The sequence below is a fragment of the Hippocampus zosterae genome, chromosome 10 (assembly GCF_025434085.1).
Source record: "Hippocampus zosterae strain Florida chromosome 10, ASM2543408v3, whole genome shotgun sequence".
Taxonomy (NCBI): Eukaryota; Metazoa; Chordata; class Actinopteri; order Syngnathiformes; family Syngnathidae; genus Hippocampus; species Hippocampus zosterae.
The window spans coordinates 12,996,408-13,024,311 of NC_067460.1; the positions used below are offsets into that span (position 1 = coordinate 12,996,408).

The 27,904-nt window shown below is 43.4% G+C and overlaps 1 protein-coding gene and 1 long non-coding RNA gene across 2 annotated transcripts; both read right to left on the bottom strand.

Moving 5' to 3' along the window:
* Positions 1–363: 363 nt before the first annotated feature.
* On the bottom strand, positions 364–27,509 carry LOC127609040 (rho guanine nucleotide exchange factor 26-like). The gene is made up of 15 exons (XM_052078656.1): positions 27,294–27,509; positions 25,346–26,735; positions 24,969–25,020; positions 24,713–24,855; positions 21,703–21,759; positions 20,701–20,861; positions 16,899–17,048; positions 16,647–16,776; positions 16,113–16,187; positions 15,065–15,157; positions 14,815–14,969; positions 8,841–9,050; positions 2,420–2,490; positions 2,212–2,316; positions 364–2,031 (listed from the first exon to the last, which is right to left on the bottom strand). The coding sequence occupies exons 2-15, from the start codon at positions 26,645–26,647 to the stop codon at positions 1,889–1,891; spliced, it is 2,847 nt and encodes a 948-aa protein (XP_051934616.1). The 5' UTR covers positions 26,648–26,735; positions 27,294–27,509; the 3' UTR covers positions 364–1,888.
* Positions 6,843–8,829, bottom strand: LOC127609063 (uncharacterized). The gene is made up of 2 exons (XR_007964465.1): positions 7,575–8,829; positions 6,843–7,542 (listed from the first exon to the last, which is right to left on the bottom strand). It is a non-coding gene; the product is annotated as an uncharacterized LOC127609063 (long non-coding RNA).
* Positions 27,510–27,904: the final 395 nt, after the last annotated feature.

Here is a 27,904-nt window from a genome sequence, read left to right on the forward strand (position 1 = left end):
ACCACATCATAAGATTAGCTGTTGTCTTCATGTTGGGCAAGGCAACCTCCGCATATATTTGCTGCTTAGAAGCACAAAATTTGCCGACATGTCAATAAAACACTTATTTTGCAATATATATATATTTTTTAAAAATAGCACGTCTTCCGCACGACTGACTTTGTCATTGCCTTCCACTGGGCTTTCTCTTTCGCCAAAACACATAGTGAAAATGGTTCCACTTGTCAACAATTAAAGTCTGAGTTGTCTTTTTGAAAAATAGTCACCAGAGTGGTCGGAAAACACCAACTCATGATGAACAGGAATGCACGACAGAACCAAAAAGTTGTGTGTCTGTTGTGTGTGTAATAATTCATATCCTCATTGAGTCAAAAATGTAGCTTTTATTGTATACGCTTGACGTGACATGCGTAAAATCACCAGACACTTCATTAGGTACACCTGTACCAGCTAAAACACCCAGTACCAGGAGCCGTAACAAAAATTTCTTTAACAGCATTTACAGTAGAAGTCACAAGTTTAGAGATACTTTGTCAAAAGTGGTTCTGAAATTTTGACGGCGAATAGGCAAGTATCTACATTGTATTGTATCGCGAAAACAACAAATTGAGACTTCTTTACATATTTACACATAGTAGGAAACAAATTTACATGTTACTGTAATTCATGCTCGCAAGTATAGATCTCAGGGGAGTGGGTGCAAAGGACTTTGCCAGACCCTCCCCATGGCTGTGGCAGATGGTCATGTTAGCGCCTCCAGTCGCGAGTGAACAACCTCACACAAGTTCATGCGTCATAGAACACACCTTCGAATCAATTATTTACTTAACTGCAGATATGGGAGGCTTTTTTGGCTTAAGACATTATATGTTGAACGCCCACATATTTTCTGTTCGCAAATTCATATTTTTTGCTAATTTTTCTATTGAACGATCGTCATTAGCTGAAAGACTCAACAGCATCTTGGTGCCAAGGAACTGCGATGATGTAAATTGAGGAACTCCGTTTTGACAAAAGTAGTGTTTTGCCACCATCTTGTAGCGACTTGGTGTCAAGGAACTCTGATGAAGTTGAGGAACTTCATTTAGACAAAAGTAGTGTTCAACACATCTAGCATATGCCTCAGTCATTGTTGCTGTTTTGCGAAGCAACAGAATTTAAACTTGAGCAGCAGCGGTTGTATTAACAGAGGTCAATTCAGTCACTACCATTAAAATGTACTTCAATTATTACCTGGGTCTGTTGTGCATAGTTAGGAGGTGCATATTTGAGGCAGGCTGCGATTGGCTCCAGGTCACCTGTGACCTTAATGAGGGCAAGCGCTACAGAAAATGGATGGATGAATATTTGAGAGAGGGTTTTGTTTTTTTCTGACTCACCCAGGAACTCCATTAGAGAGGGGGCCACTATTAAAGAAATATGGTCACAAATTTCAAGTTGTGTAGGAGTTCTGGGCATGAGCACCCCATCTCCAAAATTGGCTCAGTAGCGCCCTCTTGAGGAAATCATTCTACCTAAAAGGCTTGTTTCACTGAGCAACATAGAAATAGGTCGGTATGTTTATTGTAGACCCACAGTCTCAAGAACCCAAGAAGAGACAGCAGGACAGCCATTTTGCTTTGAAGCGGCCATTTTAGGGTTGCTTTACAGGGTTGTGTCTTCAATGTTGGTGCAATTACCTGGTGTCCCAATAACTTAAGTTTGTTTTGTTTTGTTTTTTTAAGAGATCTTGAAGCCATCAAGTTGATAGCACCTACTCAAGGACCTATGAGTTTTTCATAAGATGTCCGCCATCTTGATGTTCTCCCTGTTATTCATGGTCACCAACAAATGTGGACAACGGCTCAGGCTTAAGTCCCTTCGGCCCCTGAAGACATCAGTGTCCATGTCACACATTGGTCTCCAGGCCCTGCAGGCGGTCCATCCTCTGCATGTTGCGCTCAATGGTGGCCTGACACGTGATGGGCTGGGCGCACTCTGCCAGGAACCAGCCGCGCTCGCCGTCACGTACACGCTCGCCCTCGTACCAGCCTGACACAAAGACAGGGAGAAACCTCAAGTTCAGTGGGCATAGAAGATAATTATTATCTGCAGGTTTTCGTTATTATTGTTTTTGTAGTATTTCTTTTTACCTTTTTTCAACGCTTATGTCATCGTTCAGACCGACAAAAGTATCAGACACATAAATACATGAAAATGTTAGTTTCTTACCATCTTCTACCCTCTGTGAGACGAGCACCACGTCAGCCACCTGCAGGGACAACTCATCCGGCTGTTTGGCGGTATACGTTCTGATCACCTCCACCTGCATGGCGTCTAAAACAGCAACACGTACTTTATTTTTAAGGACTCCTTTTGGACATCACACGTAAACGCGGTTGTTTTATTCAACGACCACACGGGGGCGCAATTGACTTACTGGCCCTGTCCTGACTCTTGTCTTTGTTAACATTGTGCCCCAACGCGCTGATCCACCGAGCACGCTCATTCCTAAAAACACACCAAAAACACTTTGTGTCACTCACCAAGTGGACACAACATTAGGCGCACGTCATGTGACTGGCATCATTTTTGCCCCATTGCAGACATCTTTTTTGTTTGTTTCATGGGTCACTGTTACCTTTTCCATTGAATAATCATGACCAAAAAAAATCAAATTTTGTAAAAATATGCTTTAAACAATTCCCAAGACATTCTGCAGAAGAGGTTTCATCCCAATATGTATTTTTATGTTTATTACAAAATATTCACACGCAATTATCATGAAAATTAATTCTTAAATATCAAAATAGCGAATTGCAAATTACATTCAAAATAGTCTAGTTTTAATCTTTTGCCATTTATTACACAGCATATGTACAAATTACTAAAAATATTTATGCAATTAGGGCTGCAACTAAAAATATATATATTCATCCGTGCGTTACTTTGTCATTTACACTCAGATTAAAAAAAAAAATCCAGGACATTATTTTTTTTACTGACAGTGTAGAAAAGAGTGCTATCACTGTTAAAAAAGATTTTACTCTCATCTTAGATGGTGCAGGTGTGCATGGGGAGCAGTGAGAGGTTCCACAGAATTGGCCTCATTGAGTGGATTTGAACGGCTCAGCAGGTTTGGACACAACAGCGGTGTGTTGTCAGGCTGACAAGTTGAAGAGAAAGCGGCACAAAGGCAAAAGTCTCAAGAGGCCACTGTTCTCTGTCGTTCTTGTCCGATCCGTGGGAAGAAAATGCACACACCCACGGTGGGCGGAGCCACGCAGGTCAATTTCCACGTAACTTTATCCGTGGGTTTCACCTGTTCCCACATCCCACTGAGCTGAGGGTTTGGATCTCGAGAGTGAATGGATTTGAAGGGATAAAATGAGTGTTTTCTGGGGCTGACTCATAAAACATGAAGGAACATGCTGATACAAGTAAAGCTTGCACTCTCAAACATGCAAAGACTGTGACTCAGCAAGGATTATTGTTTTCCAGTCGTGCATCTGGCCTTTTGATCCAATCTAGGACACATGGTGGCTCACGTTGTCCTCTTTAACGGTCATTAGATGTCGTAAAAATTGGACTTCACCCAATCAGGATTTTTTTGGGGAGGGGATCAGTGAGTTGAAATAAACCAATCATTGATCTGATCACAAGAAGGTGCAAAATATCAATTTAGATGACTTCTTCAAAGCATATATGTATGTACTGTTTACAGAGCATCAACAGAAGTATTTGTGCTGACGTTTAACCATCTTTTCCATGCTCTCAGGAAGGAAAGCGGGGGGTGGGGGGTCATTATTTGAATATGAAACGTTTGTTTTTAAAAAGAATGAGAAGAAATAGATTTTTAATCATGATGCTGCTTTAAATGATTTGAATTATTCTGCTTTTTTGCATCTGGTAAGACTACATACTTCGACGTCACGCCTTTGGCTGTCAAAGTTGCTTGTTACTGCCAATATTAGTGTAGCTCATACTGCTAATTCAATCTGTGTTTTTACATACTTGGTCAGTAAAGATGACCTTGATTCTGATCTTGATTGGAAGCACAAATTGTGGCCGTTGGAAAGGGCTCGTGGTGTGGTTCTGACATTTCTAAGGCAACACAGATTTGTTTCTTGGAGCGATTTCTGTTTTGAGTGTGCCTGTCGTTAGAGGCCTCATTTTGAATGTTTTGCAAATTAGCATTGCCATAGTCATGGTTTAAATTTGGAAATAAACTCTCAAAAACAAATTGTCAATGAAGCACACCTGGAAATGAGCAAATTGACTCTAAAATGACTACTTCAAAACGGCAGACTTCCCAAGTGCTTTGGGTCTTGAGATAATTTTTCTGAAGACTACCATAAGTTGCTAGGTAAAACAGTCAGCCTAGCATGAGATAAATACCCCTGTAAGTATAGGTGACCCACATCTTGCGAACTTGTGTCTCTAAGGTGGCCTACTAGTGTGACTCAAGTCGACGCATTTTAACCATCGCACTGTCTCCAACTACTCAACTGCTTATCACAAGATGGCGGCTTTGTGACTCATTATCCAACAACTTTTGAGAACAATCTTACCTTACAAACAGGACACCCTAGAAGAATCAACAAACGTCTCGTAAGCGTAACTTGATTTCGATGGCCGGGTATGGGAAAGACAGCTGCTTTTTAAGATTGTGATCGTGGCACATTTTCACATATGCCACCAGGACACAGCTGAACAAATCTATAGGCGCAGCGGATGCACAGTCGTCGTGTGCGGATGCGGCGCATGTGTCTGACAGGCGCTTTTAATGGTTATCTGTGGAATGTACGTACCCAAGGAGAATATATGTGCGTGTGTTTACATGCAGACAGGTGCAAGGCTGCTGGTGAGGTGAAATGAAGGACGAGAGAATGTGAAGCATCATAAATCCATTGTCAGTGGATCTTCTTACACGCCCCGTCTATGTGCTCTCCCGTCTAGATAAAGAGCGATGACAGTCTTACTTGTATCCTTCCTTCCTTCCCTCCTATCAGTATGTTTGCCTGACCCTCAGAACAGTTCCACAACCCAAAGCAAAGGTCAAAACCCGTTTTCCTTGAGCTTGACAGAAACATGACTTGTTTCTTGGCGTGAAGAGAAACTCTCATGGTGGGGTGCAGGGCTGATTTCCATCAGCGATGCCTTTTCTTGGCGTTTGAACTCGGGCTGTCACGATACAACTTTTTCCACTTCCGATACCATACCGATATTGCAGCCTAGAGCACTGTCCCATATCGATCCGATACCGCCACGAGTGCTTACATGCTTTTATTTATTTCTTTTTTTTTATGTTGGAAGAGACTTGATCTTATGAGTCAGCAACAGTATGGATGAGACCCATTTACTCCAAATATTTGGGTTGCATCAATTCAACCTCAAACGTGAGAATGTTCTGCACTCGTATACAATTAATACATAATGAATTAAAGGGCCCTGAGTAATGACCCTAATATAGGAAAGAAAAGTGAATTATACTCTGAACTGAAAAATAACAATTGAAGTTTACTTCAGTACATTCAGAATTCTTTTTTTTCATTCAGTATATGGTGGGAACGGAGTTTGGAATCAAGTACTTGTATAATAGTGCAAATATCGGAGATTGTGGATGTAGACTGATATAATCCTATCCTGTTTTTTTGTTGCTGTCGGACCGAAACTTGATATCAATATCGCATTGGGACACCGCCAGCTTTAACGTGGAATTAAAAGCATTAACACGCAGGCCTGAGCTAACTTCATTTGGAATCTTATTCCATTTGCGTGTAGCACAACAGCTTCACCATGTTTACTTTGAACTCAGGGCTCCTCTAATTGCCCGAAGTCTGCAGATCTCAGAGATCCAATTGATCGAGATTCAATCATCAGTTCTTTATGTATTGAGTATCCAAACCATTCAGTGCTTTATAGACCAGTAGCAGAATTTTAAAATAATTTATATTGGTAGCAATTAGACCAAATTTCTGAGATAAGTCCACCTTTAGAGGACATGTGTACAAGGTCAAAGCGACTCTAGAATGGCCACTGGATTCACTGCACTAAAATTCATCAGGTTCTTCCTTGGCCCGTGCTCCCTCCCATCGAGTGGAAAAAAAAAAAATCACAATTGCAAAACTGTAATCCCGTCTGGGTGAAAATCAAGAAGGGTGCAACTGTAGCGCCACAATGCCTTTCTCCGATGTAGCCTACGGCGTCAGCGCTGCAGTTGTGTATTGGAGGTGCACATCTGACTAACAAGTTTGTTATTTTGCTGTAACTGTGACAGTTATTCACTGACCGTAGAATGGGGGTCACGCGAACGTGTGCATGGCAGCAAAACAAAAGAGTACAGAGGCTGGACAATGGGCAAATCGAACCCCCCTAAAACAACTCCGCCACTCTCATCATTCCGTCTCAACAGCCGTCCGCAATGTTTTTGGCGCCATTGACCATTTTCTCATTGACCAATATTTTTGACGAACAACATGGAAACAAATAAAAAACAAAGAAGGTTCTCTTGAATGAGTTGCTCCCATCTTGGCGTAGAGAAAATGACACCCAAAGTGCGTTCTGATACTTTTATCCAGTCTTCTCTGTAATTTAGTTTTGGTTTGCGTCATTGCGGAAAATCCTGCTCCCCAAAGATAGGATGTGGGAAATGGAAGCAGGGTCATCAGTGCTTTTTCGGCAGTGTTTTAAGGTTTTATGTTTCCATTTATGAATTTGTAGCCATATAATATGCGGGCTTGGTGAGTGAGAATCACTCGTAGCTACAAAACGGACAAGTAGGACTGCTGATATGGTCTCTTAAATGCAACTTTATTTTTCTTGGAAGTTGTATTTGCTCCCCGTTGGGCTTATTTCACAGATTTTTTTGTAACCGTATCATTTACTATGTACTTTTACATGTACGTTTACAAAATCGAAATCAACTTACCGATGCGTAAGGCCCACGTTGATTTTCAATAGTTCATTCCAATTTAATTAGACTGACTAAATGGTGACCACTTCCATGTGTCACGTGGGCTTGAGTCACTAACTCGGAAAGAATGGACATCGGAAGTGGAAGCTATTTTCCGACCAAAGACAAAAGATGGCACAGGCACAGACAGGGTGATCGAGACGGGTTGAGGGAGTGAACCAACGTGCGTGCTTGCGTGCACGTGTGAATGGGGGATGGTGGTCGTGGGAAATGGCCCGATTAACAATGGCGCGCTGCTATGCAACCACTGTAAGAATGGACACTTGCCAGAGTACTACAGTGAACACGCACCCACACAATCTGTGACATCCCAGCCGAGGCCCCCAAACTCCCAAGTTATCAAAAGATGAAGGGGGCTAGGGGTGGTAGGTGTCCATCACAGTGCACAGAGCGGGCAGTAACCCTTCATGTAGACATGGCCAACACATGTAATGCTCATCACAATAGCCCCCCTTCTTTTGGCCCCACACAGTTATAAGCTCCTCTCCCGTCACTTTGTCAAATACCTAAAAGCCAGCAGTCGACAGATACAGTATATATAAAAATATCTAAGCTTTTTTTTTAATAGACAAGAACGCACAAACTGACTCACCATTTAAATCGAGATTGATGATAATACTAACAATGAGAACACTGACAATATTTAGCGTCACTTTACACTTTTTTTTTTTACACAATTACAAATTTAAAATCAAATATCACTTATGCTCCCTCCACAATAAATAAATGTTTTAAGATCAAATACAATACATTTTTATTATTTTAATGGGAAAAATTATTTTAGGTGGACCAGCCTTTCGAACTGCTTTGGCCAGACATTCATGAAAATGCTCACTTTCAGTTGGGAATCCTACAAAATTCTCGTGAGAAATAGACTGTAGTGTGCGCGCGCACGCCACGTGCAACTGTTCATTCTCAAACACGGGCTGGAACAAATAAACCGCATATGAAGCCAAATGTATGACAGGCCCCCTTTGTTTATGTGTGCGTTACGTAATCCCTCCAAACAAACCCTCCTGACTCTATTTACTGTACAAAAGGGAGATGGATCTGGTGGGCAAAGTGTTTCCTAACCGAGATAAAACTCATCCAAATAAAAGTACTCCTCAGATGTACGCAGTAATGGAACGACTTAAGCCGCACGTGTCTTTTTGCATATTCTTCAAACCACGGGGTTGGAAAGCCATCAACAAAACAATAAAGCGGTGCAGCCGTCTTGCCTCACAGTACAAGCGAAGACAAAACAACTGATTGCGCCTAATAAACTTTATTTCCGAGGTATCTTTAACAAGAGGCAGTAAAAGTCAAATGTCATTGTGCAACAATGGAAGTGTAACAAAATATCCCTGCGAACCCAAAATAGGCCGGAAAAGATAGAAGTGGACACGTTGTTAGTTGTCTTAGGTTATCCAGAAATATGCTTTCAGACGGATTGAAAAGTACACTGGATGCTGGCTGTGAACCTACTAAATAAAGTGTTGCCGTTCAGGTTGAACACCAACTAATTTTTCCCCATCGGAAATAATGGAACTATAACTCATCTCAAACCTCTGTAATCATAGTCTGTAATAACTCTAAATTCAAATGTTAAAAGTAGCACTGACAGGTGGTCTCTGTCATTGTGGAAAAAAACCCTTAACAGTTGATTTTTTTTAAACCTGGGAAGAACTCAAATGTTTCTAAAGCCATCCATTGAAAAAAAAATTAAGTAACACCCACATTTGCTCTTGGTGGCGAATAAGCTACAATCCTGACAAATATTGTGAACACTAGAGGAGGATGAGGAGTGTGAGGAGTGAGAAGTGAATTATGTAACACACCGAGCAAGAAGAGAGAACAGAAGAAGACGGAAACACTATCGTGAATGAATTAGAAATGTACTCACAGTAACTCCGTCCCCAAAATCATGGCCACTTTTTCGCCGCAGTGGTTGCTCAAGAAACTCAGTCGGAAGAGGTGGTTGGCGCCGGCCTGCCGTGAGCTGAGCACAGCGGGGGTGCCGCGGACTGGCGACAGGTTGATCTCCTCTGGCTGGCAGGGGCCAACCCAGATCTCGTCCCTCAGGGCGTAGTCGATCACAAAGTAGCTCTCCTCGCTGGGAAAGAGAAGAGAGGACTCGTTCAATGGCAGCCATTTTTAGGAGAAAATCTCTTGACTGCCAGCCAATTTAGAGAACTCTGGATGTTCTTTCAAGGCTCACAGAATATTGTTTATGTAAACACAGAAACTCTTCTTTCATCACACAAAAAAGGGCATCTACCTTATTACGTTTTTATTTGTTTTGTTTATGAGTTGCATCGTAAAACATGGGTTGGTTTCACCTAATCACTTATTTTGGACCAAGCCCACAGAAAATAAGCTTTTTGTGAAAAATGGCAACAGTGACTTTTATGCCAATCATTTTATTGTAGTGGCACCTGAAACATCTGAACAGTCTTTTTCTGTAAAATACCAACAACAATGAAAATAATGCTTTTTATGGCAGAATATCGGATGTACAATGAATCACCAATCTAACAATTTTACATTTGACAAACGTTACAAACTATTTGCAGCCCATGTTGTTGTTGTAGTAGTTGTAGTAGTCGTAGTATTTAGTAGTGTGTGTGCATATATGTCTGCCATGTGTGTGTGTGTATATGCACATTACATCATCGCATATACTTCTAAATTTAAATAATCCTGATCATCTTTTCTCTTCTTTGTACACACTTTGTACTTTATTTAACATGACACACCTTTTGATCAATCACAAGCTGTTGTAACTGTCACATTTCCAAGGGTTTACCATTTTCAACTTCCCCGTCTTAATGGTCAAACAAACCAAAGTTGGCCAATATTTTTTTTTCTGCCAACCCCCCCACCCCCTTACCGCCCCCCCCCCCCCAAAAATACATGACATCGACGGTGCCTCATGTGACATTCACTGTTGACGGCATTTTACTGAGACGTTCTGCCCAAATGTGTCTGTCATGAGTCAAAATTAGTCTCTTTGTTGAGATATAGAACTGAGAGACCACAAAAGATGTGAAAAGGAAAAGTTGTGAATTGTAAACTGTGAATATGCAGGTGATTATTGTTGAAAATACTTTTTGGAAATCAAACACTGGGCAGTAGAAATGATTATCCGTGTTAAACTTCACATCCATGTTCATCATAACTAGATGGATGAATTCTGTGTTGTGTGGAATTCCTTAAAACGCGGTCGTTCTGCATCTGTTACAGCTCTGATACTACCGCCTATGGCAAAATTGCCATGTCCACTTTTTCCATGTCAGGACCCAGAATAGCGACATGAAAAAAGGGCGGAAATTCCAGCTGGTTATTTTATTCAACCCCTTCTCACCCAAACATTAAATTAAGCTCAGGTTTCTCATCCCATAATATTTTAAACCCCTCTGAGACTGTCAAGTTAATAATGATCACCTAGAGAGGCTCATAAATCAGCAGCGACGTTTTCGGTCTCACTTTACAGCAGTTAAAAGAAAAACTTAACCTGTTTCTTCAGCCTGTATTTCCCACAAGTACCTGTCCCTTAGTGTAAGCTTTTGCCGGCGAGCGCACAGACTCTTTTGGAAACATCTGGAGCCAATTGTGCAACCTTACATGCGAAGCGTGTTTACGTAGTGCACCCAAGAACAGGAGCTTAAGGCGAGCCCATGTGGGTTTTATCAACTCGAGACTGGAACGGCAGCTGAGCTGGCGAGGGGAAGCGGCGTCACGTGAGCCGACGTGTCCATTAGGGATTACGCTCCAAAACAAACAGGAGGGCGTAAGTGTCGAAATGCTTCTGTTTTTGCACCCTTACTTAAAAAAAATATGAACTATTGGAGTCATGGCCGGTCAGGGGATTCAGTCACGGTCTGGAGGGTCTCAACAAGCTATGAGTGTTGCTCAACCACGGGCAGCTGTTGAAGACCACCCCCACGCTTTGACCCCTACCCATTGTTTGCAAATCAACCACGCCAAATAAGTAGGACTTCTACAAAGGGGAGAACAATGATGCAGAACCTGATTAGCATACTGTTACATACTGTCGAGCATAGGTGTCAAACAGCGGACCTGAGGGTCCGCCATCCTGCATGATTTCCCATCTCTCCCTGTGGCACCACACCTGATTCAAATGATCAGCTCATCAACAAGCTCTGCAGAAGCCTGATATCAATCCTGTTTATTTGAATCTGGTGTGTTGCCACAGGGAAAGATGAAAAAACATGCAGGACGGCGGCCCTCCAGGAACGGAGAGTAGGGGTGTTCCGATACACCTTTTTCACTTCCGATAATATACTGTACCTATATTGCAGCCTTGAGAACTGATACCGATATCGATCCGCTATGATATCCGCATGAATGCTCCACACTTTTATTTTTTTTAGAATGAAATGACTTGATCAAGCGATACCAATCAAAGGACACTAGTCAGCAACAGTGCGTATGAGAATATATGACCCATTATTTTAAACATTTGGCTGACATAAATTCAACCTCCAACATGAGAATGTACTGCACTTAAAGAAATACAAAATAAAGGACCATGTGCAATAACCCTATAAAGTCAATAAAGTAAGTGGAAAAATAACAGTTCGTTTCCTTCAGTACATTTACAATCAGTTTTTTTACATGTAGTATATGGTGGGAACAGAGTCTGAAATCGACTGCTTGTATATTACTGCGAATATCGGAGATCTATAATCCGATACTGGCTTTTTGGCTGATATCTGACTGATATTTCATACCAACATCAGACAGGGACACCCCTAGTCGGTAGCAACGCACAAAGGCTCACACTATCTTTGAACTGAACAGCAGGCTAATTGGAAAAAAATGTGTTTGCCCGTACCGGAATTGTATTTTTAAAAATAGGAGCTGAAATAAATAGATTAAATCAATTAAAGATTGTTCAATGTCCAAATTAAACGTGATCAGCCTTCATCGGCAAACCGCGCTACTAGCGACACATAGGTTGATTGTATATGTTAGCATTAAGCTAGCAGGCCATTGTTAACTTAGTAGTGTTTGTTTGTTTTAAATACATGTGCAAATCACTTTTGTGTCGAAATGGATATTGAGGGTACATCATTAAAAAAATACTGAGAAAAAAGTAGGGCACATTGTTTGGGATTATGGGAGGCTCACCCAAAATGTTAGAACCATGAGGGCTAAAAGAACAAGAAGAAAGCACTTTGACAACAATGACTGCTTAAAAGGTTTTAAAAAAAACAATACAGTTGAGGGAAATGGAAATGAGAGAGAAGCCAGCTGCTGTGGACCCTTGGGCGTTATGCAAGTTACCGCACAGTCCAGCAACTCGACACTCGCGTGTTGCGTGACAGCCAAATTTGATAGGGCTTGCTTTCCACTTCATCTTCCCACTTTGGATCCGGGAATCCGTTCACTTCAATAATGAGCCATCATTTGGTCCTGCATGCGCAGGAATCGATAAATTCGTGGATTGAACACGACCCCCAAATGACCGGTTAGAAAATCAGCCTTCTTCGGCGAACAGCAAAGCATACCGAACGATCTAACTTGAGTTAATGTGAGATGTTCCCTTCTCACCCAGTGTGAGTGACACAAGCTTCCACCTTATGTAAAAGTGATCATTTAAAAGAATTCCCAGGTGTCTTAAGACTAAACGGTATGGCTCCGTGGACCAATGAGTGGAGGACCCTCCATCGATTACTTTCTGAAGCGCAATGCAAGTATGGCTCGGTGATAATATGACTGATGGTCGTAATATTACGTGACCAACTGCGAGGTGTGATCATATTTAATCCATCAGACATGTGCGTTACTGCCACCAGTCAGAGTCCATCTTTTCCTTCCAACTTTGGTTCAAATTGAACACGTCAACAAAATCCACCAATAAATGAAAAAACGAGCACTAAACAGAAAGTAACCGAACGTGTCGCTACCAGCAAACGTGCAAATGTGTTCCTTCCTTTTGCAACGTACTGTATGTCGTCAAAAAATAAAAAAGGAAATAAACCAAACGTCTTGAAACATTTGAACAAGTAGCAGCAAGATATGAATTGGAAAATGTGACCATGCAAGCAGAATTTCCACAGCCTGCCCACGTAAACGTGAGCAGTTTAGCCGTTACATTTTAACAGTTACAACAGTTACTATCATTCACACTCCCGTTTTTCAAAAGCCGTCTGGTTCCAAACGAAAGCTGGATCGCACCACGCACCGCAGCTGGTGCCAATATTGAGTCGATCGGTTGCCATGACAACTAAAATATCATATACTTGAGGTTGTTGTTTGTTCAGGTGTGTTTGGTTTCCTTGTGAACCTTCATATTTACTGTATGTTTATCTTTAAGTCTTTTCAAGATGTTATTTGGAATGTTTTCTCAAGGATCGCTTCCGGTTCAGGGTCACGTGTGGCAAATGGCGGGGGAGAGAAATCGAGAGAGAGCCAAAACGATACCGTCTGGTCAACTTTATTTTGGATTATCTACTTTCAGTTTAACGAGGTCCACATGGTATGTTATTTTTTGCTTATTTATTTAATGTCTTGGCAAACTGATTATTGATAGTTGATGTTGAAATGTCGTTTAGTATTCACAGTGTTCCACGAATAAAAAGTTTTGAGATATTCTGTTTGAGGCATCGTTAACTGGGGTAGATACACGCACCAAAGCGATCTGTTTCATCCAGGTTCCATTTCGAGAAAAACATCATCTGGAATGTTTCTTTTTCTCCTCGCCCTTCTCGATGACTCTTAGGAATTTTGAGCGCGCCAGTCAGGGGACAATCGATTCCAGAGACCAAATGAGTGAAAGTGCTTTAGGGCGATGTTTTGAGGGGCAAAAGAAAAAAAAAAGACAAAAAAACCCACACCCACGCTAATGAAAAGCACATCATTTCCAGGAAGTACTTAGCCTTGAGCTGGAATTTTATAAATAGTTTTGATGACTCAACAACAGTTGATGACACTGGGGGAAAAAATAAAAATAAAAAAATAATATCCGAGTAAAGTAGAAACGTTGCAGGTTCAGACACCTGCAACTATACAGCCGGGAGGGCGAGGGGTTGCTGAGACCAGGAGGCTCAAAGGCACACTTTTTAGCCTGCGATTTCCGTCCGTTCCCTCCTGACCTATCATGTTTTGGATGAGGTCTTTAACATTTCTCAAATTCGGTCAAGGCTTACTACAGATGAAGTAGGACCACTTGGCAGATTTGGGGCATGTTTGTGATGCTGGCAGAATCGGATAGAGCTCCCCCCGCTGAGTCTGGCTCTAGAGTCGGCATCAGCGAGTGTGACAGAGTCGGACGGGGCATTTCTGCACCCAAAATATTTATATATTCATATACGAGTCAAGGATGCACCGATTTTAAATGTAACAATTTGATTTAGTTCGACCCACTGGAATCACAATTCAGTGGCAAAGTCAAATCGATTAGTACACATTTTTATAAAAGTATAAATGTAGCCTCAGATAAAGTATGGGCTCATCCGACTTGCTTCATTCTTTAATCCACAGCCCAATCAAACATTATCGAGAGTCTTGTCATTTTTATTGCACTGAAATTGCCATTTTACTTGTCCTATGTGTTTGTTTTAAGAATCAAATGTGGCCTCAGGCAGAAATGCTTGCCGACTCCTGCTCTAAATTGCCCCGAGGTTTGAATATGTATGTACCCTGCGATTCGGCTGGCGACCAGTTCACAGCGTACCCCCACCACTCGCCCAAAGTCGGCTCACCTCCGACCATAATTAGAACAATCGCTACTCAGAATAGAAAAACTGACTTCCTTCTCAAGCTGTGTAAATACTCGCATCCTCATGATGTAGGTTGACAAAGTAGTTCAAACCAAATAGTTCAAACTTGACGCCCTCAACGGCGCTTACCTCTTTTTCCGGGTGACGATGAGGACATCGTTGAAGAGGAAGAAGTAGACCTGTTGCCTCGATGTCCGCTTGAGGAAGATGCCGTTGTCCTCCACAAAGGCCGTTAGCTCGCCTCTTTTCACCATCCACCGGGATGACGAAACCAGCGGGAACGGCTGCGGGGTGAGACAGGACCTCGAATTGGTAAGAGGAGTCTTAAAACGTCTTCAATATTTCATATGAGGTCGTGATACAACTGCATCCACGCTACCTTAATCTTAAAAAAGTCTAGCTGGGAGTTAATGGTGTACATCATCTCGGTTCTCTCCATGGTGCGCGCACCCTCGTTGCATTTCCTCACCACCTGCATGTACAGACACAGATGTTAAATATAGTTTTGCCTGAAAGGAGGACGTTTCTATCACTGGCATTCGACTCAGCATGACTTGGATTTGTTCTTGGTTTTACTATTCGTTGCTTTCTACCATCTTTGTTACCGATTTGCTTGACTGTTTATTGTATATGTTAAATTGCTCCATGTACAGCACTTTGTATGCAGCGATGGCTGTTCCAAAGTGCTCTATAAATACAATTGAATTGAATTGTTTGAACCGACAAGAGCACAAAAATAAATTAAATGTAAAAAAAACTTTTTGTGAAGCGGTACCACGTGTGAGTATCTACATAAATCCAATACTAAAATCTGTGTTTTATCACTCGTCAATCAGCAATTATTAGGCATTAATTCCATAACAGAATTAATCCATTCATTTATTTATTTTTAATGATTTAAAAATGGCATCACTGATGATTTTGAGCTTCTGTTTCAATGCACGTTTGGCTGAGGAAAAGTTTCCTGTAGGAGTTGGATAGCTGGGGCTAATTTAATTTGTGGGCTATTATACCCTTCCCTAGAATTTATTGTCCTTTTAAAAAAAAGTTTTATTAATTTGATTTTTTTAGGGCGGTAAATGTAATCAATGAATTGATTCATATTCGTATCCTTATAAAGCATTTCAATTTTTAAAATCAATAATTATTTAAATAATTATTTCAATGGGATTAAGGAATGTCCTGAACTCCCTTTTCCACACGTGTTTATGCAGAGTAGTAATAAATTAAATGCATTGAATTACATTTTTTATGTTATTTTTGAGGCAACTTGAATGATTTAGATTTATGCATTTATTATTACTATTTATCCATCCATCTATTTTCAACACCGCTTAAATTAAGTGTTTCAGTTTTTGACATATAAGAAGAAGGGTTATTCAGGCATTCTGTACAATGAGGATGTTGGCCCCTGTTCACTCACTGACCTTGCTGACGGCATGTAAAGCCTTCTTACATTCTTCATACTGCACCAAGTCTTTTGGAGTCTTCTGGCAAATTGTCTGCAGGAGGCAGGGAACGCACACGACAAAAAAACAAGAACAGGATCAGTTCATTGTGCCTATAAAAGCACACAGCGCCTTATCAATGCCTGATAGCGTGTCGAAACTCAAGAGCAGCTGTGGGAAGAAAGTGAAGTGAAACCAAACTTTCTCAGGATCTCGAGGCCTCCATGTGGACTAAACCCCAGAGACTCTTGGGAGACACTCACAACATTTTGAAGCAAAGGGCGTGAAAATGGAGCACGAGAAGGGAAGGGGGGCGGGGAGGAGGTGTCACTGAGGAATAAGCATAGTGAGCGATATGGTGGACCGGCCCATGACGTAAAGTCACCTGAACTGAAAGTTTGTGGCTTGTGAGTCAAAGCACACGCCCTACATGTTGTTTGCTGTGCGAGAACGATTCAGAGGCAGTTACATAAGAGCCAAAGTCTGCTAATTCCAAAGCTCAGGCACACTCACGTCCATGAGCAAGGGCAGGCGCGTGACCCTCTGCATGGGCAAGATGAGGAAGGAGATCATGGGGAGGTTCCTGCAGTCAGGGTGGCCCTCGATCCTGCTCAGCACCTCCTTAAAAACCGGATTCTTGGATCTGCACCATGAGGAGGAGGAAGAAAAAGTAGCTTTTGTAAATTGCCACGGTCAAATTGTGAGAGTAGTACATTCTGGATGAAAGGCGTAGGAGATAACGCGTGTGTGCGTGCGGCCACTCACAACAGCCTTTGCAGGGTTCTCTGCTGGTAGACCTCGTTGGAGCAATACGTCACGTAAGGATCAAAGTTGGATTCGGCGTGCTTGCAAACGACGTCGCTGATGCTGTCGATCGCGATGTGCTGGTGTTTCTCCTCCAACTGTTTAAAGAACCTCAAAAAAGGGACACGGTCACATTGCCATTAGCCCCTTTTACATGGCCTGTAAAGGTTCTCCCCAATCGCTCCTGTGAAGCTAAACGGGCAGGATGAAGTCATCTCTCAACTATTCAGCCTTTGGGGTCGTATCCCAGGCAGGATGGCGCTTGCGTGTGATAGAATGTTGCCGACCACCCGAGCCATGCCGCCCACGCAATCAATCACCAACAATGGCGGGGAATGCAGAGCTGTTGCCCTTCATCTTATCCAAACTCCACTTGTTTGCTTGACGGTGGTCGCGGAGGTGCAGAAGATTTTTGGTATCGTGCTCGGGACCTTAACTCATTCACTCCCAAAGACGTTTTTAAACGTCTTTTCAGACTTGGTCTAGAATTGGCTGGTCCTGAATGAGTTTTGAGGACATAGAGGCAATAGAAATGCGGGGTACAGTATTGCAGCGTCCAAAATGAAGGCATAGCAACAGGTGGTTTAGCCACAGAATATTGGATCGCTAAACTCGGGATGCCGGCAGTACATCTGCCACTGACAACTGACAACACAATAGAACTGTGAGGCCAGCGGCGTCAGGGGGAACATGCAGCACACGCAGGAGTCCGCAAAGCAGGAAACATCCCCCCTTACACCTTTCTCTTGTAAGATCACAGAAGAGGAACTCTGCACCTCTTAAAATAGAGACACCTTCCAACATCAACATATGACAACAGAGGCTTTTCCTCTTCCCGAGGAGCAGCAGATGGTCTGTTTAACAGCAGGCAACAACGAAAAAAAAACAGGCCTTAGCTTGTCATGTCAAGGTGGCAAAGGGCAAGGCAACAAACTCTGAACTTGACCTGCGCACTATTATCCTCCTTCAACCGTGCCAATGAGACAATGCTTTACAGCACCCCTCTTTCCTAACGAGGACATGTCCGCACAGGATCCAAGGCTGCGTGAGCTATCCGAAGCATCTATTTTAGCCTCTTCCAGGTCAAGGATGTGGGCAAAAACTCACTGACCCGACCTCTGGGGCTTGATGTTACCATGCGGGAATGTGACAACATTACATTGACATTTGGGACATTTGGGAGATGTCCAAGAAAAGTGTAAAAGCAGTTACAATAAATCAATTTTTAACGCCTCTTATTCTGAACACGGTCGAGGGGGATTTGCTGGAGCCTATCCAAGCCAACTTTGGGCAGAAGGCAGACTACCCCCCTGAAATGGTCGCCAGTCAGTTGCAAGGCACGTATAGAGACAAACGACCGTTCACACCCACATCCACACCATCACTGAGTGGGAACCGATCGCACGCTGCCCGCTCACAAGTCAGGCTAGTGTACCGCTACGCCATAAGCGAACTCCCCAATTACGATACAGTCAAACTCAAAATAATGTGCTTACGCTAACTGCAGCTTCCCTGATACGGCTGAATTTACACTGCCTTTGCGCTGAATACGATGAACAAACGACCTCTAATGCAACATAAGGACATTTAACTGCTAAACCCGTTTCAACTTTGCTGCTAACCAAAACAGCAGCGCATACTGGCGCAGGTCAACAGTCTCTTAGATGGACAAATTCCCTGCGTTGTGTTAAAGACAATCTTATTTCATGTGATGATGTCATATTCTCCACCCGTTGTCATTCGGGTAGAATCTGACATTGGTGCGCAACAATGTTGTGTTATCCTTTGCAACCGGTCTGCTTTTCTCTTTAATAATCTTTTTCTTATGATTTTTTTTTTAACTCCAGTTTAACTTGGCATATTATTTGACTTCGGCCTCTTTACAATGACACTTTGCCAAACTAGGCTGAACTGTGACACAGTCTTTGATGAGAATGTAAGAAGGAATGCCAGTAAATGAGCTATCTCATCACCCGAGGCGTCGACTGAAATACAATCAGTCACACACCTGCATGTAATAACCCTTAAAGCCCCCTCCCACTAGCTGTCACATTACTGCACTGATCACCGGATGCCTGGAGGCGTGATGCACGTTCGCACAGCTTTCTTTCACATTGTAAACCCAAATTCCGACTTCTCCCGGGCCCTTTTGTTTGACGGGTGCTACGGAGCCATTTGAGTATCTTAGCTGCCCAGTGTGTCGGTGTGGAGGGAATGGCAGAAGGAGGCGAGTGTGAAGTGACATTTACAAGGGGTCACGGCAAGTCTCAACAGAGTGAAGGAATTTGCGCATAGATGAGCACAGGGCGAATTGGCATAATGTACATCAAAACCATCGGGTGAAAGATAAAGTGAAGATGCCTGTAAGTGCTCTAGCTGAGACCACCAGATAACGAAATTTGTAAACAAGAACAAGAAACAGTTATTGATGCTTTTTGAACCCTGCATTGATGCACGCACGCATCTGGACAAGGTCAACCATGAAAAAGCTGCCACAAATAGTCTTTCAAGACTATGTTTATAGTCTTTCAAGGGCCTCTACCATAGGATTGTAATCCCCCAATGCGACGAACTGCTGAACCAAGTTAAGGGGCCATAAATCCGGTTAAAGGGTCGAAATCCACCACTCTGAACGACGCTTGGAGTAATTCCAAAATCACACCGGAGACGGGTTACAGTAAATTTGACATGCCTCAAAAATGGAATGAATGTTCTTTTGCATGGCAGTTTCACTTAAGTATTATGTCATAGAAATGAATGCGAGTAGATTAGAAATTTGCTACATTGTACATTTGGTTGAGTTCGACTGAAATGCCACAAGAATCTTGGTCCCCGCAGTATCTGCTTTGGCACAATTGTAGTTAAAATTAAGACTTTGAGGACGCCGCCGGAATGTTGAGGTCCAGATTAAGATGAGGTCAACCAAAATTAAAAAACGCTAATTAGTTTGTGTGTCTGCTTCTCACAATACACAATCTGTATCATTATATTTGTATATAAACAAAGGCAACAGTCTTAGTTCCTACCCATTAATTGCTATTAATTCCCGTGAAAACCAAGTTCCTACACTTTGTAAACGTCCCGTGGAATTTACTGTAAATGTTCCACCCTTTTGCAATCCTTACACCCACACAAATATTTTTTATTGAGTGCCATTAGGGACAAAAATGTCAGTAAATTTTCAGTATCATTGTCAGGAATGGGTGTGAGGAATCCCTGGTTAGAGTGTAATAATATTTAAACGGCATTCCAGGGTAAACACATTCTGGCGCCAGGAATCTGAATGGACGTGCCGCTCTCTGCTCGTTGTGGATCGCATAATCTTGTATCAGTTCTAAGTGGGGAAGACTATTTTCACCAACTAGGCTGCTTATAGAAGTCTGTTGTTACCAGACATTTACCGGCTCTTGGCTAAAGCACGACGGACAGATGCAGTCAGAGGGTTTCTTGAACCACTGCCAACCCAAATACATTTAAAAAAAAAACTCAACTTTTGACTTCTTTTAGTCTCAATCTGAGTCTGTTTTGTGTCGGGCAGCAGAGACCACTGTCAAGCTCCAAGGCAGGCTGCGAGTATAAAAAGAAGGCAAATGTCGCTGTGCTTTTAGACACGCCGCAAATGGAAGCGAGCGCGTTGCCCAAAAGTGTTGAAGTGCTACTAAATACGGAATTATCCGGCTCATTGGCCCGAAAGCAAATACCACAAAGCTTTTATGAGGCACACGGGGGTAGCCAAAAAAACGTGGATGTTTGAATTCCTTACTTTTTGCTGGCTTCGCGGACATCTGTGATGTTGGAAAAGAGGTGGTGGTGTTCCGTCTTAGTCATGGCCTCGCTGAGCTCCGGCGAGTTCTTGAACATGCGGATGAGGATCTCCAGACTGTGGAGGTACGAGTGCTCGGAGGAGATCACCTCAAAGATTGCCTGAAGAGAAGTACGACTTGATTCGTCAACACTTGGTCAAGCAGGGTAATAACAAACCGATAACTGGGACAAATGCGATTAAAGTCAACAATGGTCTGATTATGGGATGTCTCTGAAAATTTTGCCGAAGCGGTTACCCTGGGGCGAGGGGTGTACAGATCTGCAAATGAATGAACTATGGACTTTAGCGTGTGTCTGAGGGAGTTCTGAACCACAATCAATCTCCGTCGTCGGTCATCCCAATTGAATGTGTTGGGGTTGAGGTCAGGGTTATGTTCAGGTTCTTCCATCCAACCACGCCTTGGTTGACTTTGTGCTCTGTGCACTTGGAACAGGTAAACGGACCTTTCCCGCACTGAGAGAACGAACCAAAATAACGAATAGAACATCAGATTGGTTCAACACTTAAAAACACGCGACACATTTAATCCCAGCTTCTCATTTTAGGCTATAAATGGCTATTTTCAGACCCTTCAGACCCTTTTCAAGTACAGTCAATGTAAAATGAGGAGCTGGGATGAAACGTGTGGCGTCTGAAAAGACATCTAAATACGTCTTTGGGAGTGAATGAGTTAACTGAGCCGTGTCCCAAGACTTGTGCGTCACTCAAAACAGTGTTTCTCAATTTGGAACTGATGAACGTGTCTCAAAGGCAAATGTGTGTACAAAAGATAGAGGAAGACCACAAATTAATCGCTCGCCTTTGATTGGGCTTTTTCGTATCATTTCAGAGACTCAATTGAGTGATGTGTGAGTTGGCATGAATGAGACCTGAAAAAGGTTTCTAGTGATGGTTGGCTTTCCTCTAGGATCCAAAATCAATGGAAAATATAATCGGTACCTCTTGTCTTTTGCGCTCCTCCTGACTCATCCGATCAAACAGACCACTTTTCTTGACCTTTGGAGAGAAAACATTTCAGTCAGTGAAATACTGTTGGAATCAAGAGTCACATTTTCAACTTGCTTCACAGGGGTTCTCCTCTGCATTCATTGCAAGTGTGTGGTGCAAATGCATCTGTTGTCATTGTGCGCTGGGCACATTGGCTGGAGCACTTAACATACCGCACTCTGTGTGTGTGGGGGGTAAGGGGGGTGGGGGGTTGGACAGCAAAGCTGTTGTCGGAAGCGGGACAAGAGATCCTCATTGCATGCCCTTGGCGACGGATGACATGGTGACGACATGAAGACAACAAGTGGCCTGCCGCTCTGTTCGGTGAGTATCGTTCAGCTCTAAGCATGGGGGAGGAACATACAGTGGTTCCTTTACTTACGAACGTCTCTTCATACAAAATGTTAAAGTTACGATACGCCTCAACAGGAAAACATTGCCTCTTATTAAGAAATAAATTTCAAGATACGATACCGTATGGGCTCTTACTCGCAGCTCCGAGTTTCCTGAACGCAACATTGGCTATTGCACGAGCATCATCCAACCATCCATTGGCTAAGAGGGACCTCTACCGTATGTGTCTATGCGTGTGATAAATATATAGATCTGTGTCAATGCAGCATCCTTGTCACTTGCCCCTCGTGCCATGAGGCATTCCGATCGTTTTACTTAAATGTGAATAACCCAGAAAAGGTGTTGACCAAGCGGGCGATCGCCCACTATGCTGATGTTTGCCTTGGACATTTTCGAAGGATTGTTAAAAGCCGACAAAAGCAAATGTGCTTGGATTAGTTCTTTACAAAACGCCAGGCAAAATCCACTTCAGAGAGAGAACTTTCAAGGGGGCAAAAAAACGATGAGGAAGCAGTTCAAAGTGAAATGACAGTAACTTTTATTCTTTATTCTATTTTTTTTATTTTATGCACAACAACTCTCATTTATTGTGCAATAACCTAATTGTAACATGTATTTGTTACATATCTATGTTTTTTTTAATGCTTCAGAAAACATTTATGTCAGATTTTTTTGGGGGGGGCGGGGCTTGGAACGGATTAGGGCATTTACATGGAAAACGCGTTTCTACTTCCAAATCTTTCCAGTTAAGAAATTTCTTCCAGAACCAATTAATTTCATTAGTAAAGTTTCCACTGTACAGTAAAATGTGTTTGAATACAATCGAAGCCAAAATGATCTTTTGGATCGTACTGGGTGTGACCTGTAAAATGTGCTTAACTCATTCTGCCAGCATCTTTGTCGGGAAGGAATCAGGCCTGAAGTGAAACCCGCCTAAGACTTGAATTGCACATTATTACACCGGTAAGGCTCCTCGGGCACCTTCTACTTCAAATTTAACACGCGAGAACACTCTCTTTATGGCCAAGTTCCAAGGCTGCTCCTTATACTGGAAAGAGACCAGGAAGTGGTCCTGCTTCATCTCTAGTATCTGGCCTAACGCCCAAGTGGGAACAAACAAACCAACATCAAACCAGCAAATAACCTCTTGAGGCTTTACCATGCACACAATCTAATCTTCTCGTTGAATGCTGAACAAATGCAGCACGTTTTCAACGAAACATTGAAACGCAGCGTTTTTACGATCTGGTGCCGACACAGCTTGCCCATTCCTGCCTGAATGTGATAGGATTGCGAGGTATTTAGTCAAGGTCATGAGGAGAATTTGTTCTTTTGTTTAACGGAAGTAAAAAAAATTAATTTGATCTATAAATGGTCTAAAAACATTTTGGTAGACCCCTGGGGCCTTTAATCAGTCCAAAATGAAATTCCGATACATTTTGTGGAGTATTGTTCGTCATTTTTGAAGTATGAAAAAAGAACCGATGAAATAGAGCCTTAAAATGAAGTTGACTGGATGGAATTGATTGTTGATGAATCAAATCTTGCCCGACACACCCATAACCAATTTAATTTTTTTTCGTTCAAGATAACACTTCAATTGTGAAGATCATCTGTAACATTGGCAAAAGTAGTGCAAGGAGGAGATAAAATGGAGACAACTGGTAATACTGGTTCCGTACTTCTCTCGAGTTTCGTATTGTCAGGACAGGACGGCGACAGCGGTGTACCTGCGCTTCTTCTGAAATGCTAAAACAACATTGGATCCCAAAGCCAAACAATGTTGCGGTCTGTCAGACACGCCTACAGCCGAGTTTAACAGACTGCTGATGATGTACGGGACGTCACTTTCACATCAGTACAGGATGTTATTGTTGCCCTTTAATCTCTGCTGGTCACTTTCTGTCGATCCTTTCGCATGTTTGACCACGTCTCACCAAGTAAACAAGCCACCGAGGACGCCCGGGAATAAACAAACTCACTCATCACTTCCTCGACTACATTCCCTCCATTCCTATTTCGAACTGTATTATGCAACTTCGGCGGCCGTGCGTCGCTCTAAAGGCAACATTTTATACATAGCTTCAGTCTAACAAATTAAGAGGAACTTGCCAACGCGTTGGCATGAGAATACGCAGTGCTCCCAAAAGAGGTCTGGCTGACTGAAGGCCTCCTCCTGTTCTTAAAAAAGTGCGCCTGCACTCTTGGCTGAGCGCAGTCGCCGACACTCGCTGAACTGGATATGACGGCATTCTTGAGAATGCGCACATTCCAAGTACTCTATACTGTGTTCAATTAAGGAGACAGAAGAATGAAGGCGGGTGGGGGAGGGGGGGTGGATTAAGTAGTCGCAAGACTCGGTCATTATGAGTCAATGATGAAAATGTCAACTTAAGGGTTAGGCAAGCACGAGGTACTAACATTTTTACAAATGAATACTTATAAAACATTAATCACACATCCTACGGCATCCGATGCCGCAAACATAATCTCCATAACTTTGTAAACCTTGAAATTGAAAGGTGAAGGATGTCCTCGTGACTAAATCTCCTGAAAGTCGACAAAAATGCCAACGTGTTTGTAATATGGAGTGTCTGTGATGTCTAACCACAGTAAGTTGGCTCCAGGAAGTCCGGATCGGTCTGTATTGCAGCACGATGCCGTTATCGGATGGAGCTTCTCTGGAATCAGCATCCTCATCCGAATCGTTATGTAACGCCTTTTCCTGATAGTTCTGGTACAGTTCCTCCTCTGAAAGACATTTTTCGAGAAGGAAAGGATACTAATCCTTTAAGAAAAGAATCGAACATGACGACACGGGCGGTGGTTACGGGAGAAATGCAATCGTGGAGCCCCGCTCTCACCTTCGCTGTCAAAGGTGCGTTGAGGGGTCAGAATGTTCTTCTTGTCAGGAGTCTGAAAATAGCATACGACATGTCACGTAAACTTTGGCACCTGGCCCTGAACTGTCTGTTGACCTCTTTCGCGAAAACAAAGCCACTGTGTGCTAGCGTGACTAGCATTACGTCAGGTCTGCCAACCATCAAATAATAGATGTCCTTGTAAGGCTTTGTTCTGATTTCTGGTGGAAGTACAAGAACACCCCCCCACCCCCTGCCCTCCCATACGTAATGTCCACTTTGAGGAACGCACAAGAGCCTGCTCATGTGCTTGATTTGTGTTATTGACTGCTTATCTTGATTGACGATACGGTTATCTTTATAGGGCTTGCTCAGCTTACCTTGCTCTTTTTCATGCCAGTAGGAGTTGTCGGGCTGTCAGGCTTGGGTGCCCCTGGGCTGGTGGGCTTTACAATGCGAGGACTGCCGGGGTTGACTGGGGGAGTTTTATTATCGCTATCTAATCCCTTCACGGCGGGCTGGGAAAGTGCCTGGGCCTCCATATCGACTCCGGTGACAACAGCCTTCCGGTAGGATGTACTCCTCAGCCCCCTCCTGAGGTTCCCGGGGCTTTCATTTTCCCCATCGGTCCCTTCGCCGTGCCCCGTTCCCGTGGAAAAGTAGGCCCCCGTTTCCACCATGCTGAGTGTTTTTAAAGCCCGCTTGGGAGCATCCAAACCCAGCAGCCCTGCCAACCCTTGGCCCTGCGGGCTGGATGCGGGTGCCTTGCTCTGCCGACTACCTGAGGCTAAGCCCTTCGGGATGAGCTGCTGGGTGCCCATCTTCAGGGCGGCGGGGCTGTTTGTGCTGAGTACGATCGAGGGAACGGGTGACACGCACGGGGAAATCGAAGTGGGGGGCGACGAAGAAGAAGCCTGCCCGCCGTCTTGGGAGATTGCGGGCGAAGGCGGAGAGTGTCTGTGGAGGGGCGGCCGACTGTCGGTCGGCGAGGAGGAGCGTGGTGTCGGGGGGTCCGACGAGGTGAGGGAGGAGAGGGAGGGGATGCTCGAAGTGGAACTGTGAGAGGGAGTCCGTCTAGCGGGAGGATGCGGGCTGGACGGTGATGAGGACCGTTCAAGGTGGTTATTGTTCGAGGCGTGTCGAACCGTTTCAGGTGAGGGTATGTTATGATAGGACGGGGTCTTCTCTTTCGGCAAGTTCAGGCTAAACACACTGGAAATGAGGGCTTGAGGAGAGCGACCGCACTTGTCGGGCCAGATTGTTGGTCCATTGCTACGATTTGCTGTGTTGTACACTCCGTTACTCACTTTGTGGTCCAACGAAGTCGTTCTACCGCCATCTGACTTGAACTTAGACAAAGAGAAGCGTCCATTGGAGATGTGCCCGATACTAATACTCCGAACAACTCTGGACTTTTTGGAAGGTTTGTGTAAAACATGCTTCAGCACCGCCGTGTTCTTGCCCACACACTGAGATGTAACCACAAGTTTCTCTGCCGGCTGGCTCAATGTGAAAGCGCACTTATCCTCGGCTGGGAAGTCCGTCATCATGACCCCGTTGGCGTGGTAACTACACGGCCGCGGTTTCCTCGAGTCCGGCGGGCTTCTGTGGTTGTCCGTACGTCGCTTCCACAGGGGCATAATGTTGTTGTTGGACAGGTCCACGTCATTGCCGAAATCCATGGTCCGCGGGTGTCCTCTTCTCTATCTGCCTCACAGCCGGAAGGTTGCGGTGCAAACACCACCGCTCCGCGGAGAGCCGAGCTCAACCCTTAGGGCAAACAAAGAAGAGAATAGCAGTGCAGGTCCAGATTCCTATCGTTTACTTATTAACAGATGGAACTTGTAACTAAAACCAATAGGATCTCGAAAGGGGCGGTGTTTTAATCTTGGCAATAATATGCGGTCCGCCGACAATCGAAACTGTAAAGAATTGGCAGACACATGTACATCATTGTCCTTTTTTTGGGGTGCAGGCTCCTGTCAGTGGGGTGGGCTTTCGTAACTTTGAACATCAGAATTGTGTTTATTGATATGATGTGTACCAAACAACAATACAAGGCCATATGGTACAATGTGGGGAATTTGGATATGCACATACAGTACGTAAACACTGTAGGTCAACAGTGTAAAACCTTCAAACAGGTACATGAAGTCTTTAATTCGCAGTCTGGGATCATATAAGTGACCACTGTAACTCAAACGTAAACCCTATTTCTTAATTTGTACTGTAATAAACGAGAACAACAACACCTCAGAAGTAAACCGTGGAAAACTGAAAGTGCAACCCTATACAATGCAATCATTTATTTGAAAGTTTCATATTCACCTGAAGCAGAAACGTGCAGTCAATTGACGTGCCGCAGGTCGACCATGTTCTCTCAATAGTCCTCCTAAATTCCAAGGAGTTAATCCAACATCGTATGGGAACACACGCACAACAAGTGAGTGAAGGCGGATTTGGAGGCGAAACGGCGCGGAATGTGCACAGAGTAGTTCAGCGCAGTGCGCGACAAAGTGCGCTTCTGAGGCGGGGCGGGTTTCGACGGGACGTGGAGCTAAGGTCTCTCTGGGCCAGGGGGGCGGGGATAGGAGCAGAAAGGAGACACCACTCGTCCGGTTCTCACATACTGACCCCCAAATGGCCAGTATCGACAATCTCACGAGTCTCAAACAGAACAATCTGGTGATTTCACATTTCGTGCTTTCACGCTTAAAGCGAAAATTACGATTCTATTGATTTATATATTATTCATATTTATTAAACATCTATTGGCTGGAATAATAGAAGAACATGTTAACAATTAAATTAACTCATAATTATTATATGAATTACATTAATTACACAACCCGAATGTTTCTCACTGTCGGAGATGTACCTCTGTGTTTTTTTTTTTTTAATTTAATCTGCTGTTAGGTGTACAATAACGAGCGCTGGTG